General features: G+C 43.4%; 1 protein-coding gene across 4 annotated transcripts; it reads right to left on the minus strand.

The window, feature by feature from the left end:
* Positions 1-843: 843 nt before the first annotated feature.
* Positions 844-24,899, minus strand: pigp (phosphatidylinositol glycan anchor biosynthesis, class P). 4 transcript variants are annotated; one of them, XM_068041157.1, is made up of 6 exons: positions 24,777-24,899; positions 23,525-23,685; positions 12,437-12,509; positions 10,328-10,446; positions 8,558-8,720; positions 7,531-7,605 (listed from the first exon to the last, which is right to left on the minus strand). In XM_068041157.1, the coding sequence occupies exons 2-6, from the start codon at positions 23,604-23,606 to the stop codon at positions 7,566-7,568; spliced, it is 477 nt and encodes a 158-aa protein (XP_067897258.1). In that variant the 5' UTR covers positions 23,607-23,685; positions 24,777-24,899; the 3' UTR covers positions 7,531-7,565. The 4 variants fall into 4 exon arrangements, with proteins under 4 accessions (XP_067897256.1, XP_067897257.1, XP_067897255.1 ...); XM_068041155.1 differs by lacking the exon at positions 8,558-8,720 and having other exon boundaries at positions 844-7,605; positions 23,525-23,615; XM_068041156.1 differs by lacking the exon at positions 8,558-8,720 and having other exon boundaries at positions 844-7,605; positions 23,525-23,669.
* Positions 24,900-25,592: the final 693 nt, after the last annotated feature.

Below are 25,592 nucleotides of genomic sequence, written 5' to 3' on the forward strand. Positions count from 1 at the left end.
TCTACATGCATTATGCTTATAACGCAAACTAACTTCATTCTCCAGTGCTTAGGATCTATTACAAATCCCACTCATCTCTTGTGACAATGCTGATAACAAATTTGAGAGACTTAAGTTCTGCATTTGAGGTTTATGGAGACCTACAAGATGATTAAAACCCAAACATGAACTCTTGACCATAAGGGTTGCAAACTGACACAAAGAGATAAGTTCATGTCAAATGAGAGTTAAGGATTCTTGATGGGGCATCAGGTTTCAATGTTTAACATGTTTCTGTAGTTTTGATTTTAATGATGGGTCCATATTTTTCTTTTTAAGGGGAAATGTCTGCCGTCAGTAGTAAATTAATATTGTGAAAACCCAGCTGAGTTTTACAATATGTTTAATTTTCCCTACTTGTACTTGAACTGTGAAACTATTAAATTCACAAAAACAAGCTTCACTATTGCCTCAGCTGACAATGTATAATTGAGTCTCACAAAATAGATATTTCCTGGTTCAAATCCTGAACTGTAAAGTGTGAGATTATCTCAGCTTGAGTGGCAGTTGGGGAGCTACAATTAGTAACAACATCCAGCGTTAAGGAGAAGAAAACCACCTAGGGTTTCTTATACCTGAATGAAATCTAGTGATCCTCCCTAGAAAGTGAAGGTTGGATAAGGACTGGATTGGTACAGCTGTGAAGTGCTGCACAATTGAATAAGCTGCCAACACTCATTGTCTAGACTCATACAAAAGGCCACTTGGGTGAAATACCAGAAGGGGAATTACTCAATTATTTTTAGGAAAGGAAAGAATTAGTGCTTAGAAAACATTCAGAAAATACTAAAGTCATTTATTGGTAGCATGGAAATGTTCTTATCTGTTCAAGCTGTGCATCAGAGACAAGAATTTGAAGTAAGTGTACTCAAACCAAAATATATTATATCGCAATCTGGTGGTCATTAAAGCAAAATTTCCATTTATATTAACAGTAAATTCAACATTAAGCTCTGGATCTCAATAATAAAGGTCTAAGTCAGAAGACTTACTCCTCAAAATGTACAAATAGGAGGTGTACGGTTCTAATTTACTCTTAATTCAAACTCTCAATTCAAATCATTGAATGCTTCAGTTTTTTAAGCGCAAAATTTCCTTCTCTCTTATTTACATTCCATAATTCAAATTATTGAATATCTTGCATTTTTAATACAAAAAAACTTTGATCAAGAGTAGACTATACACATGGAGGCTTGGGGAAATCTCATTGTGTACTTGTGCTTCCTATCCTTTTTCAGGATCCCTACTGCAAGCTGTAACTGATATCTTGTAAAGTTACTTCCTCCATCCATGCTAAACCAGAACTAAATATCCACTAAATAGCCCACAGGCTCTGGAAATCCAGCCCCAAAAAGCCTACACAACTCAGTCCTATTTGCATTTATGCATTTCTTATTTGTTGGTTTGACCTGTTACGATTTTTTGCAGGTCCAGAGAATTGAAAAGGGTTATTCTTAACAGAAGTCGGGCACGGTTGTCCACAGTCACCTATGCTAATCATTTTGTTTAGCAATCATGTTAGATGGTATAAAGAGAAAGGCTCAGAATATTCACAAGCAAGCATTGCTGTAATTATTGAGGTTTTTGACAGACTCACTTGGGAATCTATTATATAACATCCACTGTCTTTAACAATGGGCTAGCCAGTGGCATATGATGGTGGGTCTCCATAAGTGTAACATTTACATGGCTCAAGTGGGAGTATCAAAGTTACTGCTCCATGCTGACTCATATCAGAGCCTGGGTTCTGGTGAATCCAACTTCAATCAGGGCCTAATCCTTTGGAGCAATGCTAAGGATACTTTGATCTTTTTCATCTTTCTCCAATGACACCAAAGCCCCAATTTATTAAGGTTGTGGCAAATGTAACATTTGTCAAAACAGTTCTCTTTCATGATTGAGCTCCTAGGTATCCAATGCAAGTGACCCCATGTACAAGATTCAGGATCAAGCTGTGAGATAAACTTATTGCAAGAAGGGACAGTGGCCATAGGAATGAGGAATTTAGCCTACCACTACCTATCAAGAGTACCCTGGAAGGAGAAAGTCAGCCTCAGAAGAAGCGTTCCACTTGGATTAAGAAATAAATTAGTAAGCGTGGTACTCAGTCTGAATTTGGATGTCTGGAATATCAAGGTGGTTGGCACAATGCAAGCTGCCTTGTTTCTGATTCTTCCACCATGCAAAATGGAGATGTCTCCAGTACAGCTACTGAGAAAACTCAAATTTGGAATGACAGCTGCTGGAAGATATTACCTGGAGGCAAAAAATAAGATTACATATCCAGATCTTGATGTCTCTAATTATTGGGTTGCAAAGAGGCAAGTAACTGCTGAAGTTTTGTACCTCCAACTACTGGAACCACTGCTCAATAGAGTACGGTGAGTCTATGCTGGGGTCAGGAGGAAGGCGGCAATGTACTCAGTGAATTGTATTGCTCAGAATCTTGCTTGTGAACACTCCTGGCACCTGCTGTCCATTGAGCAATGGCTCAAACCTATATTTATCAGTTCTTTAATAACCAACCAGGTCTCTGGCACTGAGCCTGGCTCTGTGGCTCAGAAGGGAAGGGGGGAGAAAAGGAGAGCGGTAGTGATAGGAGATTCAAAGGTTAGAGGAACAGACAGGAGATTCTGTGGTCGCGAACGAGACTCCGGGATGGTATGTTGCCTCCCGGGTGCCAGGGTCAGGGATGTCTCGGATCGAGTCTACGGGATTCTTAAGGGGGAAGGAGAGCAGCCAGAAGTCGTGGTACACATCGGTACCAATGACATAGCTAGGAAAAGGGATGAGGACCTGAAAAGCGAATATAGGGAGTTAGGTTGGAAGCTAAAAGGCAGGACGAGCAGGATAGTAATCTCAGGATTGATACCGGTGCCACGTGCTAGTGAGGCTAGAAACAGAGAGCGAGTGCAGCTGAACACGTGGCTACAGAGCTGGTGTAGGAGGGAGGGCTTCAGATATGTGGATCATTGGGATACCTTCTGGGGAAGGTGGGACCTGTACAAGAAGGACGGGTTGCATCTGAACTGGAGGGGCACCAATATCCTGGGCGGGAGGTTTGCTAGCGCTCTTCGGGAGGGTTTAAACTAGTTTGGCAGGGGGATGGGAACCGGAGCTACGGATCAGTGGATGGGGTAGCTGTTGAACAGGCAGATACAGAGTGCAGAGAGTCTGTGAGGAAGGTTAGACAGTTGACAGGGCAAAGTTGCAGCCAGTATGATGGGTTGAAGTGTGTCTATTTTAATGCAAAAAGTGTCAGGAATAAGGGTGATGAACTTAGAGCATGGATCAGTACCTGGAGCTACGATGTTGTGGCCATTACGGAGACTTGGATATCACAGGGGCAGGAATGGATGTTGGATGTTCCGGGGTTTAGATGTTTCAAAAGGAATAGGGAGGGAGGTAAAAGAGGTGCGGGAGTGGCATTGCTAATCAGGGATAGTATCACAGCTGCAGAAAGGGAGGTCGTCGAGGAGGGTTTGTCTACTGTCATTATGGGTGGAGGTCAGAAACAGGAAAGGAGCAGTCACTTTATTGGGAGTTTTCTATAGACCCCCCAATAGCAACAGAGACACGGAGGAACAGATTGGGAGGCAGATTTTGGAAAGGTGCAGAAGTAACAGGGTTGTTGTCATGGGTGACTTCAACTTCCCTAATATTGATTGGAACCTCCTTAGTGCAAATAGTTTGGATGGAGCAGTTTTTGTCAGGTGTGTCCAGGAAGGTTTCCTGACTCAATATGTAGATAGGCCGACTAGAGGGGAGGCTATGTTGGACTTGGTGCTTGGCAACAAACCAGGCCAGGTGGCAGATCTCTCGATGGGAGAGCATTTCGGTGATAGTGATCACAACTCCCTGACCTTTACTATAGTCATGGAGAGGGATAGGAGCAGACGGGATGGGAAAATATTTAATTGGGGGATGGGAAATTACAATGCTATTAGGCAGGAACTGGGGAGCATAAATTGGGAACAGATGCTCTCAAGGAAATGCACAACAGAAATGTGGAGGTTGTTTAGGGAGCACTTGCTGCGACTGCTGGATAGGTTTGTCCCGATGAGGCAAGGAAGGGATGGTAGGGTGAAGGAACCTTGGATGACAAGAGATGTGGAACAGCTAGTCAAGAGGAAGAAGGAAGCTTACTTAAGGTTGAGGAAGCAAGGATCAGACAGGGCTCTAGAGGGTTACAAGGTAGCCAGGAAGGAACTGAAGAATGGACTTAGGAGAGCTAGAAGGGGACATGAAAAAGTCTTGGCGGGTAGGATTAAGGAAAATCCCAAGGCGTTCTACACTTATGTGAGGAACAAGAGGATGGCCAGAGTGAGGGTAGAGCCTTTCAGGGATAGTGGAGGGAACTTGTGCCTGGAGTCGGAGGAGGTAGGGGAGGTCCTAAATGAATACTTTGCTTCAGTATTCACTAGTGAGAGGGACCTGGTCGTTTGTGAGGACAGCATGGAACAGGCTGATATGCTCGAACAGGTTGATGTTAAGAGGGAGGATGTGCTGGAAATTTTGAAAGACATGAGGACAGATAAGTCCCCGGGGCCAGACGGGATATACCCAAGGATATTACGGGAAGCGAGAGAAAAGATTGCCGCGCCTTTGGCGATGATCTTTGCGTCCTCACTGTCCACTGTAGTACCACCAGATGATTGGGGGGTGGCAAATGTTATTCCCTTGTTCAAGAAAGGGAATAGGGATAACCCTGGGAATTATCGACCAGTCAGTCTTACGTCAGTAGTGGGCAAATTATTGGAGAGGATTCTGAGAGACAGGATTTATGATTATTTGGAAAAGCATAGTTTGATTAGAGACAGTCAGCATGGCTTTGTGAGGGGCAGGTCATGCCTCACAAACCTTATTGAATTCTTTGAAGATGTGACAAAACACGTTGATGAAGGAAGAGCAGTGGATGTGGTGTATATGGATTTTAGCAAGGCGTTTGATAAGGTTCCCCATGGTAGGCTCATTCAGAAAGTAAGGAGGCATGGGATACATGGAAAGCTGGCTGTCTGGATACAGAATTGGCTGGCCCATAGAAGACAGAGGGTGGTAGTAGATGGAAAGTATTCAGCATGGAGCTCGGTGACCAGTGGTGTTCCGCAGGGATCTGTTCTGGGATCTCTGCTTTTTGTGATTTTTATAAATGACTTGGATGAGGAAGTGGAAGGCTGGGTTAGCAAGTTTGCCGATGACACGAAGGTTGCTGGAGTTGTGGATAGTGTGGAAGGTTGTTGTAGGTTGCAATGGGACATTGACAGGATGCAGAGCTGGGCTGAGAAGTGGCAGATGGAGTTCAACCTGGAAAAGTGTGAAGTGATTCATTTTGGAAGGTCGAATTTGAATGCAGAAGACAGGCTTAAAGACAGGATTCTTGGTAGTGTGGAGGAACAGAGGGATCTTGGGGTTCATGTCCATAGATCGCTCAACGTTGCCACCCAAGTTGATAGGGTTGTTAAGAAAGCGTATGGTGTGTTGGCTTTCATTAACAGGGGGATTGAGTTTAAGAGCCGCGAGGTTATGCTGCAGCTCTATAAAGCCCTGGTTAGACCACACTTGGAATATTGTGTTCAGTTCTGGTCGCCTCATTATAGGAAGGATGTGGAAGCTTTACAGAGGGTGCAGAGGAGATTTCCCAGGATGCTGCCTGGACTGGAGGGCATGTCTTACGAAGAAAGGTTGAGGGAGCTGGGGCTTTTCTCATTGGAGCGAAGAAGGATGACAGGTGACTTGATAGAGGGGTACAAGATGATGAGAGGCATAGATAGAGTGGATAGCCAGAGACTTTTTCCCAGGGTGGAAAGGGCTATCACCAGGGGGCATAATTTTAAGGTGATTGGAGGAAGGTTTCGGGGAGATGTCAGAGGTCGGTTCTTTACACAGAGAGTGGTGGGTGCGTGGAATGCACTGCCAGCGGTGGTAGTAGAAGCAGATACATTAGGAACATTTAAGCGACTCTTGGATAGGTACATGGATGATAGTAGTATGAAGGGTATGTAGTTAGTTTGATCTTAGAGTAGGTTAAAGGTTCGGCACAACATCGTGGGCTGAAGGGCCTGTACTATGTTCTATGTAAGCAGGGTCTCTTTCAGATCAAACTGCCTCCAAGGGATCACGACTGTCAAAGGAAGTTCAGATCAAAGTTGCAGACTTGGAAATCAATTACCTAAAACAGGCAGATCCGCAGGACTTGGTTAATCACTTGGTTAGCTCACTGACAGAATCTGGAAGGATAAACCATTCACTAGAAGCCAGGATTCTTCCCACTCAGTTCCAGAGAAACCAGCAAGCCAATACTCCAATGGGTAGGAAAGTTCTAGCCGGACAAGAAGTGAAACAGAAACAATAGAGTACTGGTAAACAGCATGCATTTAGCTGGTTAAGTTCCAGAAGTACCCATACACACTTGGCATCCCTAAGCCTTCACCCTGTCAAACTGTACCCAACCTCTCTGCACTTAAGCAAGTGACGTGTGAATGCCTGATCAGACAAACAGAAATTTTACTTTCTACAACAAAAGCAAAATAATGCAGAGGCTGGAAATCTGAAATAAAAGCAGAAAAGTGCTGGAAATACTCAGCAAGTCTGGCAGTATCTGTGGAGAGAGAAACAGAGTTACTGTTTCAGGTCAGTGACCTTTCATCAGAACTGAGAAAAGTTAGAAACGTAATAGGTTTTGAGCAAGTAAAAAGGGGTAGGGAGGGAAGAAGAACAAAAGAGAAGGTCTGTGATAGGGTGGAGGGCAGGAGAGATTAAATGAAAAAAAGCTTTCATAGTACAAAGCCAAAGGGAGTGGTAATGGGACAAGTAAAGAAACAAAAGAGGTGTCTAGAGGAGGTGTGAATAGCAGGATAGCAGCTGTCCAAATGCAAAGTAATTCAGGATAAAATGAGAGAGAAAAAACAAAGCAGCAAAACAAAATACATGAAACAAAATGGGGTCTGTAAAAGGCTATAAAGTGCCCAGTCAAAACATGAGGTGCTGTTGAGCTTCATTGGCACACTGGCTAGAAACTTGTCCAGGTGTGTCAAACAGGATGATGGATAGTGTTTAAACAGACAAATCCTGACCAAATTTTCTCCTATCCTATCCCAATGACGCCAATTGCAGGTTCTTTACTCCAAATTAATTCAGCACAAACTATGGACGCGACCTGGGACTTACACGGTTTGTCGGGTTCAGTTTCACTCAGTGCAGTGCATTTATTTAATGAGACTTTGGTGGAAGCAAATGCATTATTTTCTGAACTTTGAAATATCTTTTAATTCACAGAGCTATAAACAAGCGCAGAATCCGAATATTTTTAACAACAGTATTCTTGAATAACAGACATAACATTATAATTACATCTTAATTAGTAGTCAGAAACGTTACTGCAGTTCTCAGTGAATGAATCCATATTAGTAGCAGCACATGACCGCCATACAAGTGCATGATCACCAGCTGACTCGTGGGATGAGGAAAGAAAGAACATTCGATTCACTTCACTGATGGAAACATCTTGAAGGTCAGGGATTGCTCCTTCAACATATGGTTTGCTCTGTTGGCTTTTTGCATAGTTGTCTAAAAAGAAAGAATTGTTCCTAATAAGAACTGCAAAAATAATAAACTTACTATGTATAACAATGGAGAGTATCAGATAGTGACCTTAAATATTTCACACTTCCCAAACTAACCCTCTCCCATTTGTACAAACACAGAAATTACCATTGATTCTGGTACACAACTTTTAAATAGGCTAGAGAAGTTGGGATTGTTTTTATTCACATCTTTCTCTAGTTTCTTTCCTACCTCCCCTATGACCTCTCTGAGCTCATCTTGTCCATGAGACCCACCTCTTGCTCCCTTGACCCTATTCCCACTAAATGGCTGACAACCTAATTTCCTCTCCTGGTCTCCATGTCAGCCGATATTGTTAGTGGTTCTGTCTCTTAGGTGTTGTCCCTCTCTCCTTTAAATCTGCCATCATCACCCCAGTACGCAAAGAACCAACCCTTGACCCCACTGTCCTTGCAAACTACCATCCCATCTTCAGCCTCCCTTTCCTCTCCAGAGTCCTTGAATGTGTTGTCACCTCCCAAATCCATGCCCATATTTCCTGGAACTCCATGTTTGAAACCCTCCAATCAGGTTTCTGCCCTTGCCACAGTACTGAAACAGCAAAGTCACAAATGACATCGTATGTGACTGTGACAAAGATAAACTATCCCTCCTCATTTTTCTCGACCTGTCCACAGTCTTTGACATGGTTGACCACACCTCCTCCAATGCCTCTCCACTGTCCTCCAGCTGGGTGGGACTGCTCTCACCTGTTTCCATTCTTATTTATCCAGTTGTAGCCAGAGTACCACTTGCAATGGCTTCTCTTCCTGCTCCCACACCATTACCTCTGGTGCCCCCCCAAGGATGTACCCTTGGCCCCCTCCTATTTCTCATCTGCATGCTGCCCCTTGAAGACATCATCTAAAAGCACAGTGTTAATTTTCACATGTATGCTAAAGACACTCAGATGTACCTCGCCAGCACCTCTCTCGACGAAATTATCAGACTGCTTATCTGGCATCCAATAACAGATGAGCAGAAATTTCCTCCAATTATCTGGAATATCCGGAAGACTGAAGCCATCGTTTTCAGTCCAGGTTTCAAACTTCGTTCCCTAGTTACCGACTTCATTCTCCCTGGCAAACAATCCGAGATTAAACCAGCCTGTTCACAACCTTGGTGTCATACTTGATCTGAGGTGAACTTCTGACCACATACATACACCATCATTAAGACCACCTACTGTCACCCCCATAACAATGATCGACTTCACCCTTGTATCAGCTCATCTGCTGCTGAAACCCTCATTCATGCCTTTGTTACCGCTAGACTTGACTATTCAAACACACTCCAAGCTGGTTTCCCACATTCTACCCTCCATAAACTTGAGGTCATCCAAAACTCTGCTGCCCGTGCCTTAACTTGCACCAAGTCCCGTTTACCTATCACACCTGTGCTCACTGAGCCATGTTAGCTCCCAGTCGAGCAATATCTCTATTTTAAAATTCTCATTCTTGTTTTCAAATCCCTCCATGGCTTTACCCCTCCCTGCCTCCAAAATCTCCTGCAGCCCCACAATCCTCTGGGATATCTGAGCTCATCTAATTCTGGCCTCTTGGGCATCCCTGATTTTAATCTCTCCACCATTGGTGGGAGTTTCTTCAGTTGCCTTGGCCCCATGCTCTCAAATACCCTCTCTACACCTCTCCGCCTAGCTTTCCTCCTTTAAGACACGAATTAAAAGCTACCTATTTTACCAAGCTTTTAGTCATCTAACCTAATATTTCCTATTGTGTCATATTTTGTTTTATAATGCTCCTGTGAAGCGCCTTGGGACATTTTAGTATGTTAAGGGCACTATATATGTTGCTGTTACAGCAGAAAAGGTTGGGGGAAGAATTAATAAAGATGTTCAAAATTATGAAGCGTTTTGATAGAATAAATAGGGAGAAACAGTTTCCACTGACAGGAGGGTCAAAAACCAGAGTCACAGATTTAAGATAATTTCCAAAAGAATCGGGGAGCGGGGGGGTGAAAATAAGGAGGAATATTTTTTCACAGTAAACCATCACCACTGCCCAAAAGGCTGGTGGACGCTGATTCAATAGTAACTCTCAAAAGAGGTTTGGGTATATACTTGACAAAGATAAATCTGCACTTCTATAGGACCAAATGGCCTCCTTCTGTGCTGTAAGATTCTATGAAGTCACCTTTCATCATAGATGGATGCAATGTCAACATTAATGTGGTTTATAGATTTAAAAGAAAAATTTCTTCCAATGGGCTTAGGATCGCAGCATAAAACTGCCCTAATTCTGTACTAATCGACAATAATGAAATGTTACATTAGTATAGGAGGGATACCCCCGAAGGCCAGAGCGGAGGATTGCTGTGCAGACAGTGTACTTTGAGCTTTACTTTGCATCCCTTATTCTTCAGGTAACCTTAGAGAACTGGAACCAATGACTGGGTGCATAAAACTGAAGATTACCGCCATCCTTTGAACTACCTGGATTTTTTCAGAAAATCAAATGTTCAATACAAATGTTCATCAAAGCTTTTTACAAAAGATCAGAACTGGATGATTTAAAACAAAATGATTCACTCCCAATAGAAGAAATAAACTAACAAAGCAAGTTATTTACAGAAGTTCAATATAGTTTATATATAGTTCAATGACCATTTCTAACAGCACTCTGATTTGACCCTGTTATTTCTTGACAGATTTGACATTCAGACTCACCTGTAACAGTATCTACAGAGTCCAGTGGAGCAGTGCTCATCATGTTAATTCCACAGAGTAAAATGTAAGCGATCACTATGACAACAAGGACATAAATGGGCAGTGCCACAGCCCAGTACCTACAGAAAATGTTAGTAATGTGTTAAATCATAACTAAATGTATACTGTGGTGTTATAATATGACAAAACTGGCAGTTTTTTTAAAAAAAGGAAAATTGTAAAATTGCAAATGCTGGGAAGATGGGTTTTAACATTAAAAGATTGAATTTTATTCCCCGTACATATCCGGTTTCAAAGTGATTCCTGACAATGCAGCGGTCCGCTAACGTCATCAAGTGCGCGCAGCTACATCTTGCCAGGACTAAGTGGCGCGTGCGCGTGATGACGTCAATGAGCAGCGTCAACGCTTATCCGCGCCTGGTCCACCTTCGCGCATGCACAATAATGCGTCATCGGATATCCAGTCCCCCACAGCTGGAAGAAGCAGCTGGATGGGAGACTTTGAGGATGGAGCTTGATCCCCATCACTCGCTCCCAACCCACTAACCGTTCTCCCCCCTCGACAACTCGCTCCAGGCCTCGAGGCTTCCTCGTTTCGCGCCATCCCGCTCTCCGGCCGCTCGCTCCCCACTTTGCCCCCGCTCCCCTCCAGCCGCTAGCTCTAGGCCTCGTTTAACTTGTTGAGTTTATCAGATCAGGAATGCACTGCTTGAATGGATGGAGGAAGCAGATTCAACAGTAACTTAGAAAGGAGATTGGGAAATATATTTGAACAGGAAATATCTGCCGCCCATTGAGGAAAGAGCAGTAGAGTGGGATGAAATAAGTAGCTCTTTCAAAGTGCTGGCACAGGAACGATGGGCCGAATTGCCTCCTCTGTCCTGTATGATTGTCCAATTCTTTGGAGATTATTTCATCCGCTTCCCTCCTCTCGCCCACTCACTCTTAAGTTGCCCGGTCACCCCTTGCGACCCACCTTGCTTCTTCGAACGGCGCGTGATGACTGATGAAATGTGGGAGTGATTGGCCGAGAGGAGGGAAGTAGTGCGGCTTAGAACTAGCGGCTGGGGGGCGCGAGGAGGGGTGGGGAGAAAGCGGGGAGCGATCGAGCGGAGAGCAGGGTGGCGAGGAGCGAGGAACAGTCGGCCAGGGAAGTGGGGGGGGTATGGGGGGGTGGTGAAGTGGCCAGTGGGGAGAAGGGGCAGACAGCGAGTTGCCGAGGGGGGAGAGCAGCTAGTGGGGTGGGAGCTAGTAGCTGTGTTCGGCTGAAATCAGTCCTGGTCAGTCATACAAATGAATCACAATAATGAATTGGCAGCACATTTTATAATCTGCTCCATTTTCAATCGGGGTGACAATTCACTATCTTGCAATGGAAATTCAATCATAAAATTCCTTTTGTATTTAATAGGATTACTGGAATATTAAATGGATCTGAGGATTACAGTTGGTATCCGTTAACTACATAGTAGCATATTACTGGGCTTCCATCCAACTTAATGTAAGGTTAGTTTGTTCGAACGATCCAACCATAAGCATTTCCTATGATAAATTGAGTAGCGCCATCTTTAATCCTTGCAGCTGCCTGAACGTCTCAGACACTGATGTTCCAGCTGAAGAGCCTGCATTTGCACATGTGCAAGTAGTGCACCACCTAGTGGTTGCGTTGTCAGGAAACACAGCCATTTCCCAACATACTCCCATCAGCCAGTTAATTACCTTTGAAGTGCTATGTTGTTTGTGCACAGCCAGATCCCACAAACAGCAGTATGAGAAGTGGGGACAACCCTTCCCTCCCATACCCAATTTTTATTGTTAATTTTGTACTAAATTGTTGCTCAGTGCTATGCTAAATAGAAATGAGACATTTTGATTATATGTAATATACTTCTGCAGCTGTTTTAAACCCTCTATGCCGGAAATTCTTAAAGGAAGCAAACCCTTTTGAAAACATTTCTTTAACACATTAATTGAATCTAGGATCTTTCTAGTTCAGGTACTCAATGAATAAATACACAAATATGGAGACAAATATAGCATAAATGTTATACATTCTTATTATGTTAATGAGGAGCCCTGATTATTAATATAATTTTCACTGATACTTACTTCTGTGGCCAGTAAGTTAGACCCACCGAGTTTAGCCAAGGTTCTGGAATATAGGCCCATACTAAATACAGAACTGTTAAATGGAAGAACAAATAAAAGAAAAACCATTGCAAAAATAGAATAATTTCCACTGTAACAGCCTGTTTCATCAATACTTCCTTATACACAGGTTTAAGTAAATTTCATTTTACATTGTTAAATGGTTTGAACATCATTTTAAACGATTACTAATTAGCACTATTAGTACCAACAGCACCAGCATGAACTTTTCACACTGGATCACTAAGGCCAAAAACATCCCAGTTCTATGAGGTTGCCAAATTAGATGCAGTTCAGACCCAAGTGCACTGATTCTAGAGATGCCGAAAGAGTGAGCACATTGGGAATGAACCCATTCATCCTCAGTTGGGAGAGAAGAAATCCAAAATGTTTTCGCAACACTTGTACAATGGAGATGTGAGATTTCTAGACTGAAAATGTCTACTGCTTTCTCTCTATTCTCTCGGCACATTTGTGCTACAGCACTGTACAGCTGTAGCATTGATGCAAAATGTTTTGATTCACACCAACGCTGCAAATATATATTAAATACAGCCCTGAATCCACAATCAGTGATAGCATAAATGCAACTGAATTTGGCCCATGATGAAGTGATGTGAGAGATTTCCATTAGGAGAGAGTCAAGGGTACAGTGGTTGTGCCCAGACTAATAAATTTGAGAAAGTTAACATTTTTTTTTTAGAAAGCTGGTATCAGTAAAAAAAAAAAGAATTAGTGACAATGAGCCTACTCGATTGTCATAAAAACTGGTTCATTAATTTCCTTTAGTGTAGGAAACCTGCCATCGTTACCCAGTCTGGCCGAAATGTGATTCCAATCCCACACAAATAGTGTTGACTCCTGACTGCCCTAGCAAGCCGTTAGGAAGGCCTATCACCATCCCAGGCACCAGGATGGACAATAAATGTCAGCCTTACCCGCAGCAAAAAAGGCAACCTGGCTTGCTGTACCCGACTGATATTCATTAATCCCTGGTGGATAGCATGGACATCAGGTCAGTCAGTATTGGTCTCAGCTGTGAAGCTCCCTATGGCCAAATAGCCTGCCAATCATTAGTGCCATGGTTATGAAAACTTTTTTTGGTGGGTGGGATGGGGGATTAACCAGAGGGCAACGAACATCTGTAGAATTGTACCCAACAAGGAGTCAAATCCTTAGGAAAAGGAGTGGGGTGGGGAGAAAAATAGCAGAGAAAATTGTTGAGAAAAAGAAAAAAGATACCACTTCTCTCCTCCACTCCAGATCCCATTGGTACAGGAAGCCATTCAAGTGGAGGGATAAAAAAGGAATGTAGTGGTAGTATGGGACAGTATAGTTAGGGGGATTGACACTGTTCTCTGCAGCAAAGAGCGAGAGTCCAGAAGGCTGTGTTGTTTACCTGGTGCCAGGGTTCGGGACATCGGCTCAGGGTTGTAGGATCCAGTCGTCGTGGTTCATGTGGGTACTGACGACATAAGCAGGACAATGAAAGAGGTTCTGCATAGTTAGTATGAGGAACAAGGCACCAAATTAAGAAGCAGAACCTCAAAAGGTAATTATCCCTGGATTATTACCTGAGCCATGTGCAAATTGGTATAGGGCAAATAAGATTACAGAAATTAATGCGTGCCTCAAAGACTGGTGTGGTAAAAGTGGGTTCCGGTTCGTGGGGCACTGGCACCAATACTGGGGAAAGTGGTGGCTGTACCATTGGGATGGTCTACAAGTGAACCGTGTTGGGCTGGTGTTCCAGCGAGCTGCATAACTAGGGAAGTAGAGAGAGTTTTAAACTGAATAGTGGGGGCAAGGGATCAAATTTGGAAAAATATGGTAAATCAAGGAGTAGAAACAAGGCAAGAGAGAAAGGTATTAATTTGGGAAATGATAAACAGACTGTGACAGGAAGGGACAGAGCATACAAATTAGAACATTAGAACATTACAGCACAGTACAGGCCCTTCGGCCCTCGATGTTGCGCCGACCTGTGAAACCATCTGACCTACACTATTCCATTTTCATCCATATGTCTATCCAATGACCACTTAAATGCCCTTAAAGTTGGCGAGTCTAATCGAAGAGTATATCAATAGATAAGGCTAGAGGTTACAAAAATAATAAAAGGACACAACTAAAGGCTGTATATCTTAATGCACGTAGCATTCAAAACAAAACAGATGAACTGAGAACGCAAATAGAAATAAATAAGTATGATCTGATCGCCATTACAGAGACTGGCTGCAGGATGACATAGATTGGGACCTGAATATTAAAGGGTATATGGCATTTAGGAAGGACAGGAAGCTAGGAAAAGGTGGAGGGGTAGCTCTGTTAATTAATGATGGTATTAGCGCAATAGAGAGGGATGACCCAAGTTCAGGAGACCAGATGTAGAAGCAGTTTGGGTAGAGATGAGAAATCATAAAGGCACTTGTGGGAGTGGTGTACAGGCCACCTAACATTAACCACACTGTAGGACGGGGTATAAAGGAAGAAATAATGGCAGCTTGTCAGAAAGGTATGGCGATAATCATGGGGGATTTTAACCTACATACAGACTGAAAAAATCAGATGAGCAGAGGTAGCCTAGATGAGGAGTACATAGAATGTTTTTGGGATAATTTCTTGGAACAATATGTTCTGGAGCCAACCAGACAGCAGGCTATACTAGACCTGGTATTGTGCAACAAGATAGGATTAATTAATGACCTCATAGTTAAGGCACCTCTAGATAGCAGCGATCATAATATGATTGAATTTTACATTCAGTTTGAGGGAGAGAGAATGGGTCTAAGACTCGTATTTTAAACATAAATAAGGGCAATTATGAAGGCATGAAAGCAGAGCTAGCTAAAGTGAACTGACATTTCAAGTTAAGGGATAGGTCAATAGAGATGCAGACATCTAAGGGGATATTTCAGAATACACAGAATAGTAACATTTCAACAAGAAAGAAAAATTCCAAGAGTAGGACGTGCCATCCATGGTTAACTAAAACAGTTAAAGATAATATCAAACTTAAAGAAAAAGTCTATAATTGTGCAAAGATGGGAGGCAGGTCAGAAGATTGGACAGAATATAAAAAACAGAATGACTAAAAGATTGATAAGGAAGATAAAATTAGAGGATGAGAGAAAGCTAGCTAGAAATATAAAGACAGATAGTAAGAGTTTCTATAGATATTTTAAAAAAGAGTTAACAAAATAAGCGTTGGTCCTATAAAAAGTGAGATTGGGGAATTAATAATGGATTATAAGGAGATGGCAGATGAACTGAACAGATATTTTGCATCGGTCTTCACTAGTGAGGATACAAGTAACATCCCAGTATTAGCTTTAAGTCAGGAAATGGAAGGGAGGGAGGAACGCAAGAAAATTACAAACACCAGGGAAGTGGTACTGAACAAATTGTTGGATCTGCGGGCTGACAAGTTCTCGGGTCCTGATGGACTTCATCGCAGGGTGTTAAAAGAAGTGGCTAGTGAGATAGTTGTTGTGTTAGTTTTAATTTTCCAAAATTCCCTATATTCAGGGATGGTTCCGTTAGATTGGAAAATAGTGAACGTAACTCCTTTATTCAAAAAGGGAGGGAGACAGAAAGCAGGAAACTACAGGCCAGTTAGCTTAACATCCGTCTTACGGAAAATGTTAGAAGCTATTATTGAAGATGTTATAGCAGGGCATTTAGAAAAATTCAAGGTAATCAGGCAGAGTCAACATGGTTTTGTGAAAGGGAAATCATGTTTAACCAATTGATTGGAGTTCTTCGAGGGAGTTACATGTGATGTGGATAAAGGGGAACCGGCGGATGTATTGTACTTAGAATTCCAGAAGGCATTTGATAAGGTGCCACATCAAAGGTTATTGCAGAAAATAAAAGCTCATGGTGTAGGGGGTAACATATTGGCATGGATAGAAGATTGGTTAACTAACAGGAAACAGAGTGTAGGCATAAATGGGTCATTTTCTGGTTGGCAAGATGTAACAAGTGGTGTGCCACGGGAAACTGTGCTGGGGCCTCAACTTTATACAATTTATATAAATGACTTAGATGAAGGGACCAAAGGTCTGGTTGCTAAATTTGCTGATGACACAAAGATAGGTAGGAAAGTAACTTGTGAAGAGGACATAAGAGGGCTACAAAGGAATATAGATAGGTTGTGAGTGGGCAAAGACCTGGCAAATGGAGTTTAATGCGGGCAAGTGTGAAATTGTCCACTTTGGCAGGAAGAATAAAAAAGAAGCATATTATCTAAATAGTGAGAGATTGCAGAGCTCTCAGATGCAGAGGGATCTGGGTGTCCTACTCCATGAATTGCAAAAGGTTAGTATGCAGGTACAGCACATAATTAGGAAAGCTAATAGGATGTTATCGTTTATCGTGAGGGGAATTGAATACAAAAGTAGGGAGTTTATGCTTCAGCTATGCAGGGATTGGTGAGACCACATTTGGAGTATCACAGAATCACAGAATCACAGAATAATACAGCGCAGAAGAGGCCCTTCAGCCCATCGAGTCTGCACCGATGCATTAAAGACACCTGACCTGTCTACCTAATCCCATTTGCCAGCACTTGGCCCATAGCCTTGAATGTTATGACGTGCCAAGTGCTCATCCAGGTAATTTTTAAAGGTTGTGAGGCAACCCGCCTTTACCACCCTCCCAGGCAGTGCATTCCAGACTGTCACCACCCTCTGGGTAAAAAAGTTCGTCCTCAAATCCCCCTTAAACCTGCTGCCCCTCACCTTAAACTTGTATCCCCTCGTAACTGACCCTTCAACTAAGGGTCACAGCTGCTCCCTATCCACCTTGTCCATGCCCCTCATAATCTTGTATACCTCGATCAGGTCACCCCTTAGTCTTCTCTGCTCCAGCGAAAACAACCCAAGCTTATCCAACCTCTCTTCATAGCTTAAATGTTCCATCCCAGGCACCATCCTGGTGAATCGCCTCTGCACCCCCTCCAGTGCAATCACATCCTTCCTATAATGTGGCGACCAGAATTGCACACAGTACTCCAGCTGTGGCCTTACCAAAGTTCTATACAACTCCAACATGACCTCCCTGCTTTTGTAATCTATGCCTCGATTGATAAAGGCAAGTGTCCCATATGCCTTTTTCACCACCCTATTAACCTGCTCTTCTGCCTTCAGGGATCCATGGACAAACAGGCCAAGGTCCCTTTGTTCCTCGGAACTTCCCAGTGTCAGGCCATTCATTGAATACTTCCATGTCACATTACTCCTTCCTAAGTGTATCACCTCACACTTTTCAGGGTTAAATTCCATCTGCCACTTTTCTGCCCATTTGACCATCCCGTCTATATCTTCCTGTAACCTAAGACACTCAACCTCACTGTTAACCACTCGGCCAATCTTTGTGTCATCCGCGAACGTACTGATCCTACCCCCCACATAGTCATCTATGTCGTTTATATAAATGACAAACAATAGGGGACCCAGCACAGATCCCTGTGGTATGCCACTGGACACTGGCTTCCAGTCACTAAAACAGCCGTCTGTCATCACACTCTGTCTCCTACAGCTAAGCCAATTTTTAATCCACCTTATCAAGTTACCCTGTATCCCATGTGCATTTGCTTTCTTAAAAAGTCTCCCATATGGGACCTTGTCAAAGGCTTTGCCGAAATCCATTTAACTGCATCAACTGCACTACCCTCATCAACACACCTGGTCACATGCTCAAAAAATTCAATCAAATTTGTTAGGCATGACCTCTCTCTGACAAAGCCATGCTGACTATTCTTAATCAAATTTTGCCTCTCCAAGTGGAGATAGATTCTCTCCTTCAGAATTTTCTCCAATAGTTTCCCTATCACTGAGGTGAGACTCACTGGTCTATGGTTCCCTGGCTTATCTCTGCAACCTTTCTTAAATAGTGGGACGACATTTGCTGTTCTCCAGTCCTCTGGCACCTCCCCGGTGGCCAGAGAGGAATAAAAAATTTGGGTCAGAGCCCCTGCAATCTCCACCCTCGCCTCCCACAGCATCCTGGGACACAAATTGTCCGGATCTGGAGATTTGTCCACCTTTAAGCCTGCCAAAACCTCCAATACCTTGTCACTCCCTATGACAATTTGCTCAAGAACCTCACAGTCTCTCTCTCTAAGTTCCATATCTACTTCCTCATTCTCTTGGGTGAAGACAGATATGAAGTATTCATTCAACACCTACCAATGTCCTCTGGCTCCACCCACAGATTTCCCCCTTGGTCCCGAATGGGTCCTACTCTTTCCCTGGTTATCCTCTCCCCATTGATATATTTATAGAATATCTTGGGATTTTCCCCACTTTTACCATCCAGAGCTTTCTCATATCCCCTCTTTGCTCTCCTAATTGCTTTCTTAAGCTCTATCCTACACTTTCTGCACTCCACTAATGCTTCCATTGATTTGCTCTCTTTGTATTTGCTAAAAGCCTCTCTTTTCCTTCTCATCGTACCCTGAATGTTTCTGGTCATCCATGGTTCTCTGGGCTTGTTGCTCCTACCTATTACCCAAGAGGGAACATGTTGGGCCTGTACCCTCCCCATTTCCTTTTTGAATGCCCCCCACTGCTCTTCTGCAGATTTCCCGACAAGTAACTCTTTCCAGTCTACCTTTGTCAGATCCTGCCTTATTTTAATAAAAATTCGCTCTCCCCCAATCCAAAATCTTTTTTTGCAACTTGTCTATTTCTTTCTCCATAACAAGCTTAAATTGTACCATGTTGTGGTCACTATCACCAAAATGCTCCCCCACCAACACATCAACCACCTGTCCAGCTTCATTCCCCAGAATTAGGTCCAGCACTGCACCCTCCCAGTACTGTGTACAGTACTGGTCTCCTTATTTAAGGAAGTGCATTAGAGTCTTATTAAGAAAGATTGGACATGCTAAGCTTGTATCCGCTGGAATTTAGAAGAGTAAAAGGTGATTTGATTGAAACATATAAGATCCTGAGGGGCCTTGGATGTGGAAAGGCTGTTTTCCCTTGTGGGAGAATCTAGAACTAGGGGTCACTGTTTAAAAATAAGGGGTCGCCCATTTAAGTCAGAGATCAGGAGAAATATTTTCTCTCAGACGGTCGTTAGTCTTAGGAATTCTCTTCCTAAAAAGGCGGTGGAAGCAGAGTCTTTGAATATTTTTAAGGCAGAGGTAGATAGAGTCTTGATAAGCAAAGGGGTGGAAGGTTATCGGTGATAGGTGGCAATGTAGAGTAATCAAAGCACAAAGAAAAATTACAGCACAGGAACAGGCCCTTCGGCCCTCCAAGCCTGCGCCGATCCAAATCCTCCATCTAAACATAACGCCTATTTTCTAAGGGTCTGTATCTCTTTACTTCCTGCCCATTCATGTATCTGTCTAGATACATCTTAAAAGACGCTATCGTGCCCGCGTAAACCACCTCCGCTGGCAACACGTTCCAGGCAGCCACCACCCTCTGCGTAAAGAACTTTCCACGCATATCCCCCCTAAACTTTTCCCCTTTCACTTTGAACTCGTGACCCCTAGTAATTGAATCCCCACTCTGGGAAAAAGCTTCTTGCTATCCAACCTGTCTATACCTCTCATGATTTTGTACACCTCAATCAGGTCCCCCCTCAACCTCCATCTTTCTAATGAAAATAATCCTAATTTACTCAACCTCTCTTCATAGCTAGCGCCCTCCATACCAGGCAACATCCTGGTGAACCTCCTCTGCACCCTCTCCAAAGCATCCACATCCTTTTGGTAATGTGGCGACCAGAACTGCATGCAGTATTCCAAATGTGGCCGAACCAAAGTCCGATACAACTGTAACATGACCTGCCAACTCTTGTACTCAATACCCCGTCCGATGAAGGAAAGCATGCCGTATGCCTTCTTGACCACTCTATTGACCTGCGTTGCCACCTTCAGGGAACAATGGACCTGAACACCCAAATCTCTCTGTACATCAATTTTCCCCAGGACTTTTCCATTTACTGTATAGTTCACTCTTGAATTGGATCTTCCAAAATGCATCAGCTCGCATTTGCCCTGATTGAACTCCATCTGCCATTTCTCTGCCCAACTCTCCAGTTTATCTATATTCTGCTGTATTCTCTGACAGTCTCCTTCAGTATCTGCTACTCCACCAATCTTAGTGTCGTCTGCAAACTTGCTAATCAGACCACCTATACTTTCCTCCAAATCATTTATGTATATCACAAACAACAGTGGTCCCAGCACGGATCCCTGATCCCGATATTCTTTCAAAGCTTCGTCTTTCTTCAGCCACCTAGACCTTATGTATGCTTCCTTTTTACTCTGAGCTAGTCTCACAATTTCACCTGTCATCCATGGTCCGCTAATCTTCCCATTTCTATCCCTCATTTTCACAGGAACATGTCTCTCCTGCACGCTAATCAACCTCTCTTTAAAAGCCTCCCACATATCACATGTGGATTTACCTTCAAACAGCTGCTCCCAATCTACATTCCCCAGCTCCTGTCGAATTTTGGTATAGTTGGCCTTCCCCCAATTTAGCACTCTTCCTTTAGGACCACTCTCGTCTTTATCCATGAGTATTTTAAAGCTTACGGAATTGTGATCACTATTCCCAAAGTAGTCCCCTACTGAAACTTCAACCACCTGGCCGGGCTCATTCCCCAACACCAGGTCCAGTATGGCCCCTTCCCGAGTTGGACTATTTACATACTGCTCTAGAAAACCCTCCTGGATGCTCCTGACAAATTCTGCTCCATCTAGACCTCTAACACTAAGTGAATCCCAGTCAATGTTGGGAAAATTAAAATCTCCTATCACCACCACCCTGTTGCTCCTACATCTTTCCATAATCTGTTCACATATTTGTACCTCTATCTCAAGCTCGCTGTTGGGAGGCCTGTAGTACAGCCCCAACATTGTTACCGCACCCTTCCTATTTCTGAGTTCTGCCCATATTGCCTCACTTCTCGAGTCCTCCATAGTGCCTTCCTTCAGCACAGCTGTGATATCCTCTTTGACCAGTAATGCAACTCCTCCACCCCTTTTACCTCCCTCTCTATCCCGCCTGAAGCATCGATATCCTGGGATATTTAGTTGCCAATCATGCCCTTCCCTCAACCAAGTCTCAGTAATAGCAATATCATACTCCCAGGTACTAATCCAAGCCCTAAGTTCATCTGCCTTACCTACTACACTTCTTGCATTAAAACAAATGCACCTCAGACCACCACTCCCTTTGCGTTCATCATCTGCTCCCTGCCTACTCTTCCCCTTAGTCACGCTGACTTCATTATCTAGTTCCTTACAGGCTTTCGTTACTGCCTCCTTACTGTCCACTGACCTCCTCATTTGGTTCCCATCCCCCTGCCACATTAGTTTAAACCCTCCCCAACAGCGTTAGCAAAAGCACTCCCAAGGACATTGGTTCCAGTCCAGCCCAGGTGTAGACCGTCCAATTTGTAATAGTCCCACCTCCCCCAGAACCGATCCCAATGTCCCAAAAATCTGAACCCCTCCGTCCTGCACCATCTCTCAAGCCACGCATTCATCCTGACTATTCTTTCATTTCTACTCTGACTATCACGTGGCACTGGTAGCAATCCTGAGATTACTACCTCTGAGGTCCTACTTTTTAACTTGGCTCCTAACTCCCTAAATTCTGCTCGTAGGACCTCATCCCGTTTTTTACCTATGTCATTGGTGCCTATTTGCACAACGACAACTGGCTGTTCACCCTCCCCCTTCAGAATGTTCTGCAGCCGATCTGAGACATCCCTGACCCGTTCACCTGGGAGGCAACATACCATTCGGGAGTCTCGTTTTCGACCACGGAACCACCTATCTACTCCCCTTACAATCGAATCCCCGATGACTATAGCCCTTCCACTCTTTCTCCCGCCCTTCCGAACAGCAGAGCCAGCCACGGTGCCATGAACCTGGCTACTGCTGCCTTCCCCTGGTGAGCCATCTCCCTCAACAGTATCCAAAATGGTATACTTGTTTTGGAGGGAGATGACCGCAGGGGAATCCTGCGCTGCCTTCCTGCTCTTTCTCTGCCTTTTGGTCACCCATTCCCTTTCTCCCTCAGCAATCCTAATCTGCGGTGTGACCAATTCACTAAACCTGCTATCCACGACCTCCTCAGCATCGCGCATGCTCCAAAGTGAGTCCATCCGCAGCTCCAGAGCCATCATGCGGTCTAACAAGAGCTGCAGCTGGACACACTTCCTGCACGTGAAGGAGTCAGGGACATCAGCCGTGTCCCTGAGCTCCCACATTGAGCAGGAGGAGCATGACACGGGTCTGAGATCTCCTGCCATTTTTAATCTTAAGCTTAACTTAGTTAAATGAAAAAGGAACGAAAAGTTTTTACCAATCACACGATAAGAAAAAAAGAGAAATAAAAAAAGCCTCACCTTATCTACACGCCACCGAGTCCTTTTTTTTGGTTAGAGGAGGAGGGCGGGTGAGAGACACTACCCGTGTCGTGTCTCGGGTTCAGAAATGGCCCAAATATATAGGGTTTCACTTACCCAGCAGCCCCCTGGTCTCCGCCGAAAACAAAAGGAAATTAAGTTTACTTTGAAACTGACCTTCCCAGCTGATCACTCGCTCGCACTCTCTGCTCCCGAATAAGCTCCTGCAATGAATCAGTTCAGCTATGAACTTATTGAATGGCGGAGCAGGCTCGAAGGGCTGAGTGGCCTACTCCTGTTCCTAATTCGTATGTATTAGTCATTACACCCATAATTTCTGCATGTATTTTGCAGCCAATTGATGCCAAATGAAGTATCTTGTTGTAGAACAAAATAATTCCCCAAACATTTGCCAATTATAGCTTTTGTGTACGTTACTCAATTTTTCTTAGCCCCAAGTTTACTTAGATTGAACCCTCTCTCAGGACTTGCATGGTCAGTGAGGAGCTATTCTTTTATTATACTGACCAAATTAAAGACAGGAAGGGAAAGCAACAGGTAGAGTTTAAATTGAAACATGCTAACTATTTTCTATTACTCATAGCAAATGACATTTACAGAACTAAACTGAATGCACTTTAATTGAGTACACTTAATGTCACTTACTGAATGCAAACTTTGAGGCGAGGAACAAGACAAATCCATAAATGGCCCTTTCAGGTAATGGTGAAGGGGAGTTTACCACCATTGTTCATTTCTGAGAAAGATGAATTAGCTTTCACTTCGAGTACTTTGGAGAGATCCTGTAACACTATACAGCTGAACAGCTACAGTGCAAATTACTTTACACATTAGTTCTATTGTACAACATATTTAATGTACATCCTTTTACTTTTTCAGTTAGTCATATAAAATATAATTGCAAGTTGATACTCCTATCCCACGAGCCTCGACTGGAACCCAACAACATACCAGACCCAAACCTTACAGGATCATCCCCTTCAACATTAATATATTTCATTTCCCAGATTAACCATCTTTAAGGCCACATTGTAATTACATTTGTTTTAAGATCACATAAAGGTTGACAGTTTTATTTAACCCATCAGCCTGAGCTCATATCAAACCAAAGTCCCAGTGGTAAGAGCATAACTTGGTATCTATTCCCCTTTTTCTTCTATTTAAATGTATAAAAGGTCAGATTTACATTTTTTTAAAAATTGATCTGCGTTTTTTCTCTAGGACTATGAGGCAAAAAGGGTGCGGGAAATAGGAGATGTTCATGATAAAAATAATAGCAACATCGATTCAGTAAGGGCTGTCAAAACCTCAACCCAGTTGACAAGTTGATTAATTTCAAACAGCCACCCAAGCAGCTCACAGAAGCCAAATCATTCTGCTAAAACTGCTGATCTATCAATGGGAATTTTTTTCAAAAATCAAATACACCATTGTTCTGGCTCTCTCAGCAGTTCACTGGTCTGACAAGGTGATGGCAACCTGGATTCCTCAGCCAGGTCTCAAGGAATCTTCATCAGCACCAAAGCAACATCAGAACTCCCACCTACCACAGTCCTATTCTGCCCCATGTCCAAGTTTTTAAACTTGGCAAAACATGAGAAACTCACTGCAATTGAATCAATACCCCTCCTTTCTGTTTGTTGCAGATAACTATAACCAATAAAATACAGACAACAGTCATTGCCATCCCTACCCTAATTTTGACATCTATCGCATTCCTCCCTCTCCCAGCCTCTATCCCTCCCAGCCTCTATCCCTCTCAACCACCCTCCCACTACCTCCCTATCCCTCTCTCTCAACCATCCTCTTATCCCCCTCTCTCTCCCATCCCATTCTCAGGATCATTCCCAGATAGGGAAGCGCTAAATCCCGACATTCCCGCAACTTTTTCTCCTACCTATAAACACTCCGGATTAGTACAGGAAAGGCCTAGCGCAAACTTGGAACTGAAGTAAGCCTCCAGCTTTAATGTCAACTGAATGCACTTGAACCACAACCTGCCCCGCACCAACATGGCGGCGCTTCCGGCAAAGCACGCATGCGCGAGCCTGCTCCTCCAGCACCTCAGTGAGCAGCTGAAATAGATACACTGGGCAATGTGGAGCAATACAAACCCTGCACAGAGTAGTGCAGTAATACAATCTGTACACAGGTTACTTAGATTAGTGTCATGTCGTGCATAAGTAAATGATCGCATATGAAACGACATAAAAATAATGAGCATGGGTCAGTTATACAATAGCACTAGCGCAGAGATTATGCATGGCTGCAATATAATCAGCTCTCTCAAAATTGATGCATCGGGAAATATATTGTTAATATATAATTTACACAATATTGTTCTACAAACAGGCTTTCATACAATGATCCAACACAGAAGAAGGCCATTCGTCCCATTTTGCATGTGCCAGCTCTTTGAAAGCTATCCAATTAGTCCCACTCCCCTATAATAAAAGCAAAACACTGCTGGATGCTGGAAATCTGGAATAAAAACAAAGTGCTGGAAATACACAGCAGGTCGGGCAACATCTGTGGAGAGAGAAACAGAGTTACTGTTTCATGTCTGTGACTCTATTTCTCTCTCCACAGATGCTGCTAGACTTGCTGGGTATTTCCAGCACTTTCTGTTTTTAGTCCCACTCCCCTGCCTTTTTCCAAAAGCCCTTCAAAATTTTCTCCCCAGGTGCTTAACCAGCTCCCTTTTGAAAGTTTT

The sequence above is a fragment of the Heterodontus francisci genome, chromosome 10 (assembly GCF_036365525.1).
Source record: "Heterodontus francisci isolate sHetFra1 chromosome 10, sHetFra1.hap1, whole genome shotgun sequence".
NCBI classification, from domain to species: domain Eukaryota; kingdom Metazoa; phylum Chordata; class Chondrichthyes; order Heterodontiformes; family Heterodontidae; genus Heterodontus; species Heterodontus francisci.